The sequence below is a fragment of the Bidens hawaiensis genome, unplaced genomic scaffold (assembly GCF_021521415.1).
Source record: "Bidens hawaiensis isolate Kalapana, Puna unplaced genomic scaffold, B.hawaiensis_p1.1 tig00013187_1, whole genome shotgun sequence".
NCBI classification, from domain to species: Eukaryota; Viridiplantae; Streptophyta; class Magnoliopsida; order Asterales; family Asteraceae; genus Bidens; species Bidens hawaiensis.
This window is the reverse complement of record NW_027492113.1, coordinates 331,645-349,168: the sequence shown is the minus strand read 5'-3', so window position 1 is coordinate 349,168 and position 17,524 is coordinate 331,645. Positions and strand designations below refer to the sequence as shown.

The 17,524-nt window shown below is 33.7% G+C and overlaps 2 protein-coding genes across 2 annotated transcripts; both read right to left on the bottom strand.

Moving 5' to 3' along the window:
• Positions 1-1,237: 1,237 nt before the first annotated feature.
• Positions 1,238-5,788, bottom strand: LOC143543604 (lipoxygenase 2, chloroplastic-like). Its single transcript, XM_077035888.1, has 8 exons — positions 5,315-5,788; positions 4,939-5,198; positions 4,393-4,630; positions 3,966-4,283; positions 3,793-3,878; positions 3,600-3,710; positions 2,946-3,514; positions 1,238-2,237 (listed from the first exon to the last, which is right to left on the bottom strand). The coding sequence occupies exons 1-8, from the start codon at positions 5,496-5,498 to the stop codon at positions 1,478-1,480; spliced, it is 2,526 nt and encodes an 841-aa protein (XP_076892003.1). The 5' UTR covers positions 5,499-5,788; the 3' UTR covers positions 1,238-1,477.
• Positions 5,789-7,221: 1,433 nt separating this feature from the next.
• Positions 7,222-15,001, bottom strand: LOC143543601 (lipoxygenase 2, chloroplastic-like). The gene is made up of 8 exons (XM_077035885.1): positions 14,474-15,001; positions 14,051-14,313; positions 10,823-11,063; positions 10,270-10,593; positions 9,676-9,761; positions 9,482-9,592; positions 8,861-9,162; positions 7,222-8,370 (listed from the first exon to the last, which is right to left on the bottom strand). Exons 1-8 carry the CDS (start codon positions 14,616-14,618, stop codon positions 7,344-7,346), a joined length of 2,499 nt encoding a protein of 832 aa, XP_076892000.1. The 5' UTR covers positions 14,619-15,001; the 3' UTR covers positions 7,222-7,343.
• Between the last annotated feature and the right edge of the window lie 2,523 nt (positions 15,002-17,524).

Sequence of the window (17,524 nt, the reverse complement as noted above, 5' to 3'; positions counted from 1 at the left end):
GACTCAACCCCCTAGCTATCAGGAAGGGGCACCACATTATGCAACTCAGGTAATATCTCTTGTACTATTTGTACGAAAACTCTTATGTATCCTTGAGTAGCTGAAACTTGAATTAAAAAAAAAAGTTAATTTGGTTTTAAGTAATTATAAATATGTCCTATTAGCAAATAATAATCCCAACTAAACACTTGGCTGATAACGGTCCCAACTAAATACATATTTGTTTCCAATGATCCATGACTATCATTAACCATCCACGAGGTAGCACACACATGGTTGTTGAAATTAAATCATTATGCAACATTATTAGGTGACAAATAACACTCTTAACAATTTTTTTGTCACCTAATAACACCACAATGAATTTTTTTTTTACAACAAGGTGTGCCACCTCAACATCAGATTAATAGAGTTAACCATATGTTAGTCACGAACCGTTGGAAAAAAAATATGTCTTTAGTTGGGACTATCAACAAGCAAATGCTTAGTTGAGACAAACCCACACACTCCTACACCTAATCGTGATCTTGCGTTACTAAAGTTATTGGTGTTTTAAAAAAAATGAATGGTTTACAAACCTAAATGAACTAATTAACATAACTAAACATATATGAATGAACATAATTAAACTAACCCGTATAAAAATTACAACAATCTGTTAATCTAAAAAGTCAATAAAGCTAGGCTAAATTAAAAATAGGCAATGTCATAATTTCTAAAATTAGACGAAATTTAACATACCTAAAAGTCTGAAAGAATATAATAATGAATGTGAACAAAAAACCTTAAACGATGTGTACATTAAGAAACATGATTGAACATAAACAAACGATCATAAACGAACTTAAATGGGCGAACTAGCTAGACATATGTTAATACTCGTTTGTTTAAAGCATTGCTTCCATCCCTTGCCAATGTAACGCGGCCAGCTACGAAAGCCCCCACCCTTTACTCGGCTCTACTTAGAAACGTAAAGCCGATTGACTGTATGTTCACCCTCATGTAAGTGGTGCGTGCTTTGACTCAACGGACTAAATGGATGGACGTCATACAAAAGGGCGAGATCTGTAACAAACTAACAACTATCGAAGTTCATGGACGTTCAACGCACTTATTGAAGTTAAAGAACATAATCACCAACTAGACCCAAACATAAAGAATGTAATTTACTCAAAAACAAAACATTCAAGATATTCAAGTTGTGTTATAAATGTAGAGCTATCATTATGATATATACATGTGTATGTGATTGGTTCAATTGTTCCTGAGTTTATCATTTCATATGTATGCCACCCACTATATATCCATGTATATACAAATTACAATTACAATCTTATAAATATGACCGTGAGTTCTAGAGGAGAATTATACAACGATCATACAACAGCCTAGGACACAAAAGTGACCAACTTATTCCATATAGCCATAAACCATAACCAAACCACTGATTATGACCTTAATTATAACCACAATTTAACTAGATAGATATGCTATTTGCAACACCTCTCCCGGTCACACCACTTTCAGAATACGGTTTCAGAAGTTGATACGGAACCAACCCCGCACCACAACGATTCTTCAAATTGGGATTCATATTCCTCGAGTCTATGATGGCTTCCAACTCATTCATCCTTCCACTAAACTCCTCAAAAGCCGCCTTTATTGCTGGCTCCGCCGCCCACGCTGCCTCAATATTACCACCAATATACTGTTCATCGGGTGAATGGCTTGATAAAACATCATAAAGGAGTAACATTTGTGTAGCTTGAAGTTGAGACGGAAAACATTTCAACAAAACATCCTCGGGTCGTTTAATAAACGTGTCCCATTCTTCGCCTGTGGGGTCTTCGTTAGGCATTTTGGTTCGAGCAACAGTTGGCCTTATTGGAACATATCCACCGAAATCGTATTGACCAAAGTTGACCGCTGAATGTTGGCCAGCAGCCACCCAAATGATGGTTGAAACAATTCCAATCAAATCTTGTTGGGTTTTGAGTTGTGGCCACCATGGTTCATCTTTTTTGTCTCCGTGACCAACTGTACGGATTTCATTCCACCATGCTTGAAGCTCTTGATCAAATTCCACCATATTTGATTGAGGGTAATAATGGTTGATATAAGAAGTTGCCCATTGTTTAATGGCGTCATAAATGAGTAAACCATCATTTGCATACGGGTAATCCTCGATTGTTAGTTTTACACCATGTGGTGCAGTTGCATCTTCAACCGCCATACCTCTAAACAATATCATATAAATTATAGAATTAGGCATGTACACAACTAATTAAATGAATATGAACATGGCATGCTCATGTTCGTTCGTTTAACTTAAACAAAAAACGACCGGAAACAAACAATTAAATGACGAATTTTTGATTGTGTTTGTTTGTTCGTTAAGAAAATGAATTATGTTCATTCGTTATAAACGAACTGGTTCACGAATGAACATAAACGAACACCAATTAAACGTAAACATGAACATCATATGTTGGGTCTAAAAACAAACAAAACGAGACTAACTTGTAACTTGTGATATTTTAATTTCACAAAACTACACTAAACTGTAATGGACCTAAAAACATTAAATAAAAAACGAATGCATATGAACGAAATTAAAATAGAAAACGTAGATTAACGAATATAAGTAAATATAAACTGATTTATTTAATCGAATATAAATGAATTATAAAGTATAAGTGAACGAATGAGACATGTGTTGTTCATTCATTTAACCAAATGAACAAAAAGTGTTATTCATGAAATAAACAAACATAAATGAACTTCCCGCTAAACAATTTATGAATAGGTCGCTAGATGTTAGGTTTTATTATATGTCTATACAGAACAATTAGTTTGATGGAAATGTTACTTTCCTTGATAATTTTTCTTATCATTGTTTTTTCTTTTCTTTTTTTTTTGTGTTCTTTCTTGTGCAAAAAGTGTACCTGCTAATTAGATCATATGGAAGTGCTTCTTGATCGAAACGCCATAGTTGATCATATGCATCAGAGGAAAGTTCCATACTATATTTATCGGGGAAAAATATCGACTCTACGATACCAGAGGCGTCAATGAGGATTAATCTAGCAAGAGCATTAATTTGCATAGTGTAACGGAAATGAGGTAGAAGTAGTCGTCGAATAGGATGCATTTGGCTGAGTTGACGGTTGGTAGCAATAATGTAAGGCTCTGTAACACAATGTGTTCTCAACCAATGAATAACAAGTTGGTGATAACCAGAATCATGAGCCAAAACATGAGCTTTGGCTAGCTTCCAAAGCCACGAACTAGTGGCATCCCGAGCTGGTGTGTAGACATGTTTCCACTGTGGTTTCCCGTCAGACGGCGGACGAGTCAACTCAATGGCTAGTGGCCTCAATGTCCCATCAGGATTAAGAAACATTAAAGTTCTTGAACCGTATAAAGTTGTCCCTTCAATCTCTCTTATTTTATTTACATAAGGCAAGATCAAATCATGATAATCCAATATAAACAGTTTCTTTTGTGCTAGAGCCTACAATAACATAATTGCTTTCTTTTAAACACTAAAAAACTTAACAATCATAATAATCAGTAATTGTGTTTATCTTTTTTATTACCTCCTCAAAAGTCATGAAATCTTTAATCTCTTCCCCTACAATCTTCTTTGTGAATGCCGATTCCGATGGTCCATAGATTTCAGAGTCCAATCTACTCATCAATGGCCATTCCTAGATATACAAAAACATATGTTATTACCATTTACATAATAAATATGCAACTGTTTACGGCTTAAGGTTTATAGTTTTATACCGTAACCAATTGTATGCTACAAGGATTGAGACCAGCAAGCATTAGTCTACAGAATTCTTGATCACTATGCCATGAGAACCTGTCTCCTGCATTTAGAGCCATTAGTTCACTAAAAAGCTAAGCTAACAAATTGAAATTTTTATAACAATGATTAAACAATGACAAACACTTACTATCAATGGTTTCAGGAGTCTCAAACTGGATAACAGCGGTTGTAGCATCAGCAGTTTGTTTAAAAAGTTTAGGTAAAGCACTTAGGATTCCGCTGTCAGGAGTAGCAACATTAACACCTTGATCATAAAGCAAGTCTATAGCTGTGAATAATGGAAATCCCTTGTCTTTGTCCGTCAAAATTGCGTTTAGACTTGGTACGCCTGCATGAAGTGCAGAGTACAATGTCCTTGCTCCAAACGTAACTGCCTTTATCTCTGAAAATTCTTCGTCCGCGGGTACATAAAAAGGAAGCAAAGTTCTGGTTTCCGTTAATGGATCTGTAATGCAAGTATGCAACATATTATGTTAATTTTTAGTTTCATTCTCAGCCGGTTCATATAATATATTAATATAGTGTGAATGTGTGATACACTGATCGGTTCGTACCTTTGGAGGACATTTTTCGACCAGTACGACATCGCCTAGGGTAAGGATGTTCTTTGCCACCAAGCACCGGACGTGCTAAACTTAAGTTGTCGTCTGGATCTCCAAGATCGTTGTATACATCATAATCGTAGATCCTCTCAAATGATTCACGCTCCCCTTGGCCGTTGCCTCGAAGAGATTCTAGATCTTGCTCTCTTAGCGACTTTAACGCGTTCAGTGTCTCAGATGGAAGGTAAGACTACAACAAAAAAAAAAAGAAAAAAAAGTGGACGTCTATAAGTATATTGTATTTCAGTATTTCAATTGCACTAACTGATAACTCATTACAGTTGTTATACACTAATCTGAAGTTAACATTTAGGCTTCAATTCTAGTACAAAGTTTTCACTAAATCACAACATATTAGTTTAGTCCAAAAATTATAAACAACTATTAATTAGTCTATGGTTAGGAAAACATTTACTTAGCATTATACATAATATATACTATATATACCTAATATTCGAACACACATAAGATATACAAATTTGAAGGATTAGTGTGGACCTTATCAGTAAAAAAGATTCTTTTATCCGGGTTATCAACCTTGGAGTGAACCCAAGATTCACATGTGAAAGTAACACCATTATCAAGAACAATGGACTTGAAACACATCTTTTTACTATATTCACTTTCTACCAACACAGCTCCGATTTCTCCAAAATCTTTTGGGACATCAAAGTTGCATTTATACGTGTATACGCTAGTGTCAAAATCCAATGGTTCATATCTTGCGTATGCCTCCACCGTCTTTTGATTTCCTTCAGCTGACACATGACATTAGAGATTTTTATTTATTAGAGTTTACAAATATAGATATAGATATAATTAATATAGATGTAAAGACGATGAAAAAAAGGTACATATAACTATATACACGTACAATCAAGGTCATTCGAAACGAGTTCCAAGAGGAAAGACCGGCCTAGAAGATCGGATACAACATCCATAACACCACCAATACTTACACCAGCATTACTTACAGCGTCAAGGGCGGAGCTAATGGTTGGTAGGATTGTGATAACACACTTGACCGTGGTGTCATCGGTAAGAAAGGGAATAGACATGGCTTTAATGTTACTGGCAACCGAGGTGGATCGAGTAGCGGTTGCACTGGATTTCTTTGTGGATGATGTGTGTTGGCGTAGGATGGCGGGAGAGTATGCGGAGGAGGCTGAATGGTTAGCGGAGTCACCACGGATGAAGGGCTTATGGATTGGTAGTAGGTTGTGAAGAGAATGAGATTGATTGAATTATGACTTCAACATATTTTTTGATTTGAAAGTTGGTGCTAAAACATCTAATTTATAATGAGAAAATGTTGGCTAGGAAAGAGAAGATTTCCTTTTTAGGTCACTCGCGTGTTATGTATAATTATTGTTATCAGTTTTAGTAATAGTTTGTATTTGTTATCAGTTTTAGTAATAGTTTGTAACGTATGGGTATTGCATTTGGCTATATGATGTGAAATCTATTAAGATGGTTACAAATATGGGTGGCATTAATTAGGGTTTATAAAGTTTGGTTAGGTTTAAACACGTCGTGATGTAAACGAATTGGCCGGCCTAACATACGGGTCGTGTACTCGTGTTTGAATGGATTGTAAAGAAACGGGTTGACACGCTAACACGTTTAGATTTAAAATAACAAATACATAATTTGTAAGCTTTTTCATCAATAATATTACAACTCATCAACATGTTTAACTATAGTAAGTTATTTACAATCCATTTTATACCCAACGTGTTAGACCTAGTAGATAAAGTTGTTAAAGAGTCATGTTTCATGGTTACATGATTTTAATTGTCCCCGAGTTAGAATTGATATTCTTGACAAAATTAAAGTAAAACGTTCAGTTGGTTTGGTTGATCTAGCCAAACAGATGAACTGACCATCCTACCCAGTTCGATTTGTCTTTTTTTTAAATACGAACCGTGAATGCATCTTAGAATTTGTAAAAGGATGAAATTCCCCCACTCATGTTTATCCACCATTCAAAATTTATATATAACATATCGGGTACGACTCTAATTCCCTATACTCTTCCCAAAAATGGTCATGCATTCATTTTATTGATGGAACATCCAATGGATGTTCTGTTAGAGAGGTTTTCTTCTATATAGGTTGTCAAATACACGCAGATACATATCCTCTTATAATAAAAGAGAATATTGTGTGACACATGTCATTATATTCATCATTCTTGGGGCTATTATCCCGCATAAGGCTGTAATCGAGCCGAGCTAAACTTAACCGTGTTGGATCGAGCTTGATTTGTTTAATTTATTGAGCTGAAACTTTGAGCTAGAGCTCGGCCTATTTAAAGCGCGAGCCAAGCCCAAGCTCGTCGAGCCAAACTTGTTAATTTATTTTTTATTTTTTATTTTTCTAACATATAATGATATATAAATAACAAAAATTCAACTTTTAACATCATTTTGTATAAAATTTATAAACTAGAGAATTTATAATAATATATATTTATTTTTGTTGTTTTATAATGTTTTAGAGGTGCATAATATATGTATTATTTTTATTGGTATGCTATATTATTATATTTTATAATTTAGGGTTTAATCTAATCGAGTCAACGAGACAGGCCAACCTGGCTTGAGCTCGACTTGTTTAAAAATCGAGTCGAGTCGAGCCAACTTATCTAGTTTCAAGCTTTATTCAAACGGATTTTTTTTCAAACGAGCCGCGAACCACAAACTTTTTATAAAGCCCTAATCCCACTCAAATCTTTGACCCCTATATTTGATATTTAGTTTTTGTATTTCAACATCCAACTTCACAAATTACATTTATTAATACCAACCAACAATAGATTAATACATGGATCAAATTAGACATGACTATCATATTAAATACTTCAACCATTGTTATCAAACGTGAATTAAACTTATAGATAACTAGATAGATATGCTATATGGAACACCCTTTCCTGTCACCCCAGGCTCAGAATACGGTTTAAGAAGCTGATATGGCAACAACCCTGCCCCACTTCGGTTCCTTAAATTAGGATCTTGGTTCCTAGAGTCTATGATACCTTCAACCTGTTTCAACTCACCACTAAACTCTTCAAATGCAGCCTTAACAGTTGGATCAGCCGCCCACGCCGGCTCAATGGCTCCACCAATATACTCCTCATCTGGTGAATGGCTCGATAAAATATTCAAAACCGACATGACTCTAGTAGCTTGAATTTGAGTAGGGAAACAATCCAATAACACATCCTCAGGCTTACTAATAAATGCTTCCCATTCTTCATCAGTTGGATCTTCATCAGGCATTTTAGTTCTTGCAATAGTTGGTCGGTTTGGGAAGTAACCCGCGAAATCATATTGACCAAAGTTGACCGCTGAATGGTGGCCAGAAGCCACCCACATTATTGTTGTGACAATTTTGATAAGATCCTTTTGTGTTTTGAGTTGTGGCCACCATGGCTCATCCTTTTTGTCACCATGACCAACGGTTTGGATTTCGGTCCACCATGCTTGAAGTTCTGTATCGGATTCTACAAGGCTCGGTTGTGGGTAGTAGTAGTTTATGTATGTGGTAGCCCATTGTGTAATGGCATCCCAAAGAAGTAGACCATCATTGGCAAATGGGTAGTCTTCAATTGTTAGTTTTAAGCCATGTGGTGCACTTTCATCTTCCACGGCCATTCCCCTATTAATCAGATCAGCTGGAAGTGCCTCGTGATCAAACCGCCATTGTTGAGCGTATACATCAGAGGAAAACTGCATCGAATACTTTTTTAGAGAGAAAGATGTCTCTATAGTACCGCCCGCGTTAATTAGTGCTAGTCGAGCTAGGGCATTGATTTCCATTGTGTATCTAAGATGAGGACATAATAATCTTTGTATAGGGTGCATTTTGCTAAGGTGACGGTTAGTAGCTATTATGTAAGGTTCAGTGACACCATGAGTTCTTAACCTGCAAATGCATTCACAAAATAAAGTATAAGAACATTTTGGTTTTTTAGTTGATAAAGCAACGCGGGAAACATCCAGACATATTTTTTTTGTTATTATACAAATAGGCGGTTTGCTACTTTAATTACAAGTGAACTTAAGGAAAATCTAACAATGTTTTTTGTAAGTTCTCTGGCAAGAAAAGCGAATGTGGGTAATAAGGTCAAAAACTGGGAATTCGCTCTTTTGATAAGTAAACTTAAGCGAATAGTAACTCATCATGTAGTCAGAATGGGTCCGCTTGCCACAACAAGAAACTCAAAAAAAAAAAAAAAAAAGGATTGTCATCTCTCTCTTAAGTTCACTCATAGACATGATATGTCTATTGGCAAAACAAAGTTAAAAAAAAAGTCTAGAAATACTTATGATATTATAAAACCTAGAAATCGAAAAAAATCATAAGCATAAAGATTAGTAAAGATAAATAATTTGGAGCGAAGAAGGTAACCTACCAATGGCTAATAAGTTGGTGATGACCAGAATCATGAGCAAGAACATGAGCCTTGGCTAGCTTCCATAACCACGCACCCGTAGCATCCCAACACGGTGTGTACACACGCTTCCATTGTGATTTCCCGTTGTTTGGTGGACGAGTTAACTCAATGGCTAGTGGTCTCAATGTTCCGGTTGGTGTGAGAAACATCAAAGTTCTTGAACCATAGAGAGTTGTCCCTTCAAGCTCACTTACTTTGTTCACATAAGGCAAGAAGAGATCATGGTAATCCAACAAGAAGAGTTTCTTTTGTTCCAATGCCTTTTTACAAGAACAAAAATAAAAAGTAAAATATAAAATTGTTAGTCAAGTTTTGGTCTATTACAACTATTGTTTTATTTAGAATTTATTTTAAATTTATTATACAGCATTAATCTATCTTAAGTATGAATATTAGAATAGTTACTAACATTTTGCTTTATATTATCCTTATCGTTTTAATCTCTCTATATATAAAGATATGTTTCAACTATTTAATACATGGAAAACATATTTTTCACCGATACAGTTTCTTAGTTTTTTCGAACTATTTCATAGATAATATAACGTGATTTCACCATGTATTTTGCTTTTATGTTACCTCCTCTAGAGTCATGAAACCTTTAATCTCTTGCTCCACAATCTCTTTAGTAATTACTGACTCAGCTGGTCCGTAAACTTTAGGGTCTAGTTTGCTCATCAATGGCCATTCCTACATATTTTGATCACAAAACATTAGCTTCACGATCCTCCGATTTCATAATAATGCTCACAAGAAGTTGTCGTGGGACATACCGTGACCAATTGTATGCTATACGGATTGAGACCGGCAATTGTTTGTCGACAAAATTCCTCATCGCGAAACCAAGAAAAAGAATCTCCTGTAATTACAACATTTAACATGCAAGTTCATTTTAATCATATTACATAGAATATGTACCTTAAAGTTTACTATTGTTGTCAATATCATAATTAAGAAATATTATTTGATTAGTTAACATTTATAATTGTATATTGTATCCCTAACATATAATACATATTAGTAAGGCTGTAAAAAGTCTTTGAACACTTTTTGATAACTTTTCTAATCTTATTATATATATTGAACAAAATATATATGAGTATGATGTGATAATTTATAAGTGGGTTTAATATTTGTGGTCGCTTATTTGTGTTCATGAACAGTTCACGAACAATTCATTTCTTAATCAACGAACACATACAAGAAATTATATTCGGTAAGTTGTCCATGAACTGTTCGTTTGTCTGATAAAAACTCAACGGCCGAACATGAACAAGGTCTAGTTCGGTTTGTTTACATCCCTACTTATTAGGTTTTAATTATTCAACAAATATAAAACACATAGTTTATAAAGATATCTTGCTTACTGTCATTCATTCGAGGGATTTCGAATTGCAACACACTTTTCTTTGTGTTGGCAATTGATTTGATAAGTCTTGGTAGAGCACTTAATAGTCCATGATTATCATCAGACTGAAGCATATCAACACCTTCTTCATAAAGTGATTCAATGTCCCTAAATGATGAAAACCCCTTGTCCAGGTCTGTTAATATGGACTCTAACGTCGGTATAACTCCATTCAATACCGAATACAATGCCGTTGCCCCGAATGTTACTTGTTTTATCTCGGAAAAATCTTCATCTCTCGGCACGTAAAATGGGAGTAACGTCCTTGATTCCGTCCAGGGTTCTGAAATTTTACAAAAGTATAACTTCTTACATACAAAAATGATGATAAAACATCAATATTTAATTTTATTTAATATAAGGCTGAAAAGCAGTGATTATATCGAAACATAAAGCAGACGGACAACAAGTTGTGCTGCTATCTCTTTTTGAATTGCAAAACTCAATCTTTTAAAAACTGCATTTTAAAAGGTAAAATAACGAATAACAAACAAACTTATAGATGATGCTACCTGTAGAGGTCATTTTACGTCCAGTGCGGCAACGTCGAGGGTAAGGATGAGTCTTGCCACCGAGCACGGGCCGAGCCAAGTCTTGGTCAGATTCAGGATCACCAATGTCATTATACGTATCGTAATCGTAAATCCTTTCAAATGATTTGCGTTCTCCTTCACCAATATTGCCTCGTAGAGACTCGAGATCTTTCTCCCTTAGAGACTTTAACCCCACAGGCGTTTGAGATGGTAAATATGTCTGTTATCATCATCAACCACATACTGATTAGATTTTATTTTATTTTTTATTTTATTTTTTGTAAATAGGTTGTCATTAATTTATTGTAATATAATTTGTGATTTAGTTAATAATAAACTTACTAAATTCTTTTAAATTTTGATTGTTTTTTTAATTTTAGAATTGAACAGATCAAATAGTGATTTAATCGTTTGACCTGACCCGATCCAATTGGTTGGACCGATGTTCGGATTCAATAACTAATTAATTAGATTAGTGTTAATTCAAAATCTAAAAGAAATATTTCCTTAAGACAAAAAAATAAATTAGTAGAATTAGAAATTTTAGATATAAAATTGATTAAATGTAATTGGAATATACTAAAGTAGTTGACAAAAGAACTCTTTCAAAAACAATTTAAAACAATTGCAAGAAAAATAAAATATTGAAATGTCCATTCCACCAAACTAGACCGAATTGTCAACGTACAAGTCCGGGCCCTAAAAAACTATCATCAATGATTTTAGATAAGTTGATAGTTTGGCGTGTAGGCAACAGCGAAGGATAGTTGGGGCCAGGGTGGCCCCGGCCCCCTCTGTTTTTTCGCGTTGTAGTGTAAATTTACCCGTTTTCGTCTAACATTTTCATACATAGGGTAAATTTACTCATTTCTAACGGAAAATTTGATCACGGCCGCCTCCGTTTACGGATTTTTAATGTTTATTTTTGTCCGCCCCATCGACATCTTCGCCTAAGCTTCGTCGCTGCGTGTAGGATGGATGGGAGTGGGGGTCGTTCGTCAACTCATTTCTTGTCATTCGATACCTCTCTAATCTATATCACTACCAAATCAACTTTTTCCCTTTTTTTCCAAAATTTTATCGCTCAACCATACATCTCAATTTCTCATCCTTAAAACATTACATTACTATAGATAGTGAATTAAGTTCATCTCTATATCTTTAAATAATTCAATACGAGTACAACTACTTGTATAGTATTATGAGACGGTTGATTCAGTCCGTAACATAAGTCTTGTTATGTTGTGACAATAAGATATGCATATGTACACAATTGGTCATAGATCAAATTCCAATTGATCCAAAGCTATTAAAATTTATGTTAAAATAAACGAGTAGAATTTATAAAATATAATGTAAATAATTAAATTTAAATTAATTAAAAAATCCTGTAAAAAATATAACAGTATAATATTCAAAAGAATTTAATTTTTACGTAGTATTTAAATACTTGAAATTAATTAAGAAACAATTTGTTTTTATACTATATATGCAAATGTTCAATTTTCATTTGTTATAAAAATGTTCATCTCACATTTTTCCCTTTTTTTAAATAAAAATGCGGTACTTCGTACTACTATTATTGATTAGGCATTATGAAATTGTTTTTTTTTATCTATAACTTGTTTTCGATCATTTCGTATAAAAGGATCTAATTACAATAAAAAGGTAGGCAAGCAGGCAACAAGTTGCGCCGCCACTCAATTTTGAAAGGCAAAATTTTGCTTTTGGTTTATTAAAATATACCATATCGTTTTAATAGTCCCACACATATTTTCTCATTATGTCACTTAATTACTATCCATATTCTTTCCTATGACTTATATCTTTTCTAATACATCTTTTTATAGTTTCTATAGTTTCGGTATTTTCTCATTATTTTCAACATACATTCACTCTAAAAAAGCTACCATTATGTATAGATGATTTTGGTGGTTTCTTCTTTTATAAAGTTTTTTATATATATAATGTACACTACATACAAAAAATCTAGTTTTAAATATAATTTTCTAAGTTGATCACCAAGATCTATTGAATTCTAGGATGGAGAAAATGCAGGAAACGACAATATACATGAATTTTATTTGGGTTGAAGGGACCGAAATGACCATGTGATGATGCATAAAAGTGTAATTTATAACATGGACCATATATAAGATAGGCTAAAAATGTACGAACATGCATGGACCATAGTTACAATGAACATGGACCATATTATATCTAAACACCCTAAGCTATGTATTATGGTTTATTATCATTATTCTTTATTCGAGACGGGGTCTCATCAGAATCAACCTCTCTATTCTTTTAGGGTAGAGGCAAGGTTGTCTACATCTTACCCTTCTCAAACCTTACCATAACTTTGTTATTTGTGGGATTTATTGCAACGATGATAATGATGATGATGATTATTCTTTATCTTCGCAACATCAATTTTTCTCTATTACTCAATTCCATGATCACTCAACATATTTTTCTGTAGGATGCGATTCATTCTTCATTTTCTATTTTTTTATTTTGATTTATATTTAACATGTTTAATAAATTTATATTTAAAATATTGAATGTTATTTATTAGTTAAAATAAAGCAAATAAATAAATAATAAAAAAACTATATAACACAAACCCTAAAAAAATCAAACATAACCATCAACCCAACCACATTCTTCCATAAACCATCATCTATCTTCACCATCTTTAAAAAAAGAACCCAAAACAAAACAAAACAAAACAAAACAAAATATGGAGAAGGACTCTGCGACCTACGTGACCCAGCTCAGGCTGGTCACGTCACGCAACTTCTACTCTTTTCTCATAAGAGCACTCAGTCACTCACAATAGGGTGAAATATCCAAGGTCTGAAGTTAGGTGAATTGCTATGGACTTTAAGCAGCCGAACTTCAGCATTATGGCCACCAAGTCTATGGTTGTAGACTGCAGGGAGGACGACATTGGGGTGGCCGGGACCCTCTTTCACATCGCATATATATGTACATATTAATATATATATATACATAGATATACACAACTTTAATAATTTTTTAACGGGTTTGAGGAGTTTTGGTGATGTGAAAGATAATGAATGTTTTTTTAGAAAAATTTGGAATCTGATGTGACAATTTTTAGAGGTTTGACGTTGTGGATACTCTTATGTGTAACAAAACATAAAACCTAAGTAACTTGTTTTGTTTTAATTTATAACTAACCTTGTCTGTGAAAAAGATTCTTTTATCTGGATTATCATACTTAGAGTGAATCCAAGATTCACAAGGAAAGATCATACTTCCATCATCAAGAACAATATCCTTGACATACGCCTCTTTATGAAGCATATTCTCTACCAATACCGCACCTATATCCCCAAAGTCACTAGGAACTTCAAACTCGAATTCAAATTTGTATTTACTTCCATCCAATAACCCGCCGTTACTTGCATATGCCTTCGCCGTCTCCTTCGCTCTTCCCAATGCTTCAAACAACGTAAAAGACAAGTAAAAGCAAGTTAATCAACTTAATAAAGTTTGTTAGACTAGACTATTTGGTGGTTATTGTACTTCAAATAGTTATAGGTTATAATAGTTTTAAACTAAAATTGTTTGTTTATTTAAAACCGCGATAAATTTACTTACAATCAAGATCATTAGAAACGAGCTCAACGAGAAACGACTTCTCTAAAAGATCAATAACACCATCGGCAACACTTCCTACAATACCCACAGTCACTTGGGCAAGAGCATCCGTAATGGTGGGTAGAACAGTGATGACACCTTTCATCGTCGCCTAACGATTAGATTTTATGCTACGGGGTCTATGGTGGTGATGTAGAGGAGGCGGCGCGGCGGACCGGTGATAAATGTCGCACAAAGTGGTGGTAGTTAATAGTTTGATTTAGTGTGGTTGGCTTGTAGTTTGTATAATAAGTAGGAAGGTCTATAGGTTTATTTATAAGGAAAGTTTCATGCATGACAAATTGCCAATACTATTCTTGTATTAGAAAATTAAATCTATATTAAATAAGTAGGAAGCTCTATTGGTTTATTTTCAACACGCATGTTTTGGGTCAACTTAAAATTTATTGTTTTAAATTAAGTAGGAAGCTCTATTGGTTTATCGCTTTAGCTTTATAAAATTTTCAGAATGTTAGGTTTTTAACTCATATCAGATTGGGTATAAAAATTTTACAAGTGGTTGAATCGAGTTATATCGAAAGGTCCAACTTGGTTAAATAGTTTATTCATTAATTTCATATAAATACAACTTAACTCAAAAGATAATTTGAAAGCATGATTTCATTGAGAAAATAATTCAAAAGTTAATCCATAATAATAAAATAATCCAAAAACTATGGGTGTCCGTGGTGCGGTTCGGTGTGGTCGGATAAAACCAAACCGAAAACCAAAACTTTAGTCTTTGGAGTTTTTGAAACCGCTCGGTTTCAGTTTTTCATTTTCGTTTTAGTCTCGGTTTCGGTTTTAGCCAGTCGGACTCTAAAATTTTAGGCTGAAAAAAATTTGAAAAAAAATAATGAATTTATGTATAAATAATTTTGTTAATTGTAAAATAATAGACTATTATACATTTAACCAAAAATATTTGAGTTACATATTTATTAAATTCATATAAATTACTTAATATAAAATATAAAAAAACTAAAATTTAGGATTTTAGTTCGGTTCAGTTTTTTTCAGTTTCTGTTACATGCAAAACCAAAACCGAACCCTTAATTCGGTTTTTACAAAAACATAAAACCAAATTGTCTGCTTATGTTTCGGTTCGTTTTTTCGGTTTGTTGCACACTCCTACCAAAAGGAATCAATTTTCAAGCAAAGTTTTTTAAAATAAAATTAATTCAGTTTTATCCACTAGTTTAAAGTCGATCATTTTTAAAAAAAATGAACCGTAAAAAGAATGTCAAAAAAATCTCTTGGGCTTAAAACTGGTTTAAAAAAAATGTTTGATGTCTAACAAACTACCTTAAAATGCTGGCTTTTAAATGCCGGTTACTTGTCCGGAAATCCGGAATCAGGTATATATAACGGGTTCGTCCCGGTTTGTAGAACATTGATTTTTCTTCATGATATTTAAACACATTTTATAAATGTGAATATTTGTATGAAGATCTAGAAATTATATTCACGAATCTATGGAGTTGTTGCAAGTTGCCAACCAATAAGAACTGTAGTCAATTTATACAGGCTTGTGTCATAACAAATAAATAAGTGATTATAGTTTAAACACGCATATTGTAGGTAACGGTGGGGTATAGCGATTAATAGCGATATGCCACTTCTTTTCGTTGGTCATCCTAAAGTGAAGTTTAGCCTAACCATCCCTAAATCTTAAGACATGTTTTAAACGACCAACTAATAAAGTCCAGTTAATTAGCTATCTAGGTTAATCAATTGTAAAAGACAACCACCGGTAAGTAGCCCCAATTAACCCACCATCTCATGATACCGGAAACCCCAGCCTGAAAGCCCACGATGATAAACTCAGTTAAGATCGAATCCGAACTTAAGACTTTACGACATTAGTCCCAATGCAATTACTTTTCCATGTTTATCCTCTTTTGCTTGTGACACATCTAAGGAATAATATTGGGTAGACAATAGAGCATTGGACCACGTATGATGATTTATGGTCATGAGTATTTAATTCAACAAAACGTGCGTGCATATATGTTTCTATTTTTATTTATTAGAAGATAAGTCTTGCACATGTGATAATAATTAGTTTTTTTTAACAAGCAAAGATGCTCCATGTAGTTACGTATATTTTAAGTTTGATCAAATATTTTGTTTTCGGTAACTCTAGTGATCCATAGCATTAAAAGCCGTTGATATTTTATGTTAGATTTTCCTAAATGACGAAACTACCCTTAATTGTTTTACAAAAGTTCATTAACTAAGTACGTATTCAAGAGATTTTAAATAGATATAATAAGCCTAATTACGTAGTTAGGACCCATATACTATAATTTGAACAAAATGATACATATGGTCAAGTCCCAGATCGATAATCAAACACGAAGTAAACGAATAACTCTCGTTTATATTAATCAGAAAATATAACTCTAAAAACGGATTACAACTCTCTCAAACCCTAACTCGGTTTGACTCTTGATAAACCCTAACTCGGTTCATCTAGATGAACCCTAACTCGGTTACATCTCGTATGTGTCTTTAGATGAACATTAACTCGGTTACATCTCACACCACATTCTCTAATGTCTAACAATAACTTGGTTTATGTAGACTAACCTAACTTGCTAGCCAAGACATTACCAATTATAATTACAATACAATTAGAAAACATAACCATTATAACCTACTTGTCAATATTGGTTATTCAAGTTCACCAACTTGTGACATAGAGTCCGAAATTACTTCCAACATATGGATCATCAAAGCCTGCCTTGTGTCAAACTGACTATCATCTTTTTCACTAATTTCATGAGTCAATTTGATTCCTCACCATTTATCAATTATGCTTGAATTTTGCTTCATCCTTGATGCGGATAGATCACTTTCTTGGTAGTGGAATTAATTTAGCCAATTTACGCTTCACATCAAGTTTGTGTTTTTTTAATAATCACCACCACAAATTCTGGATAGTCTGTGTATAATATTGACATTTAGGCTACTTGCTATGTATTGACATCGTCGGCGCCATCCAACCAC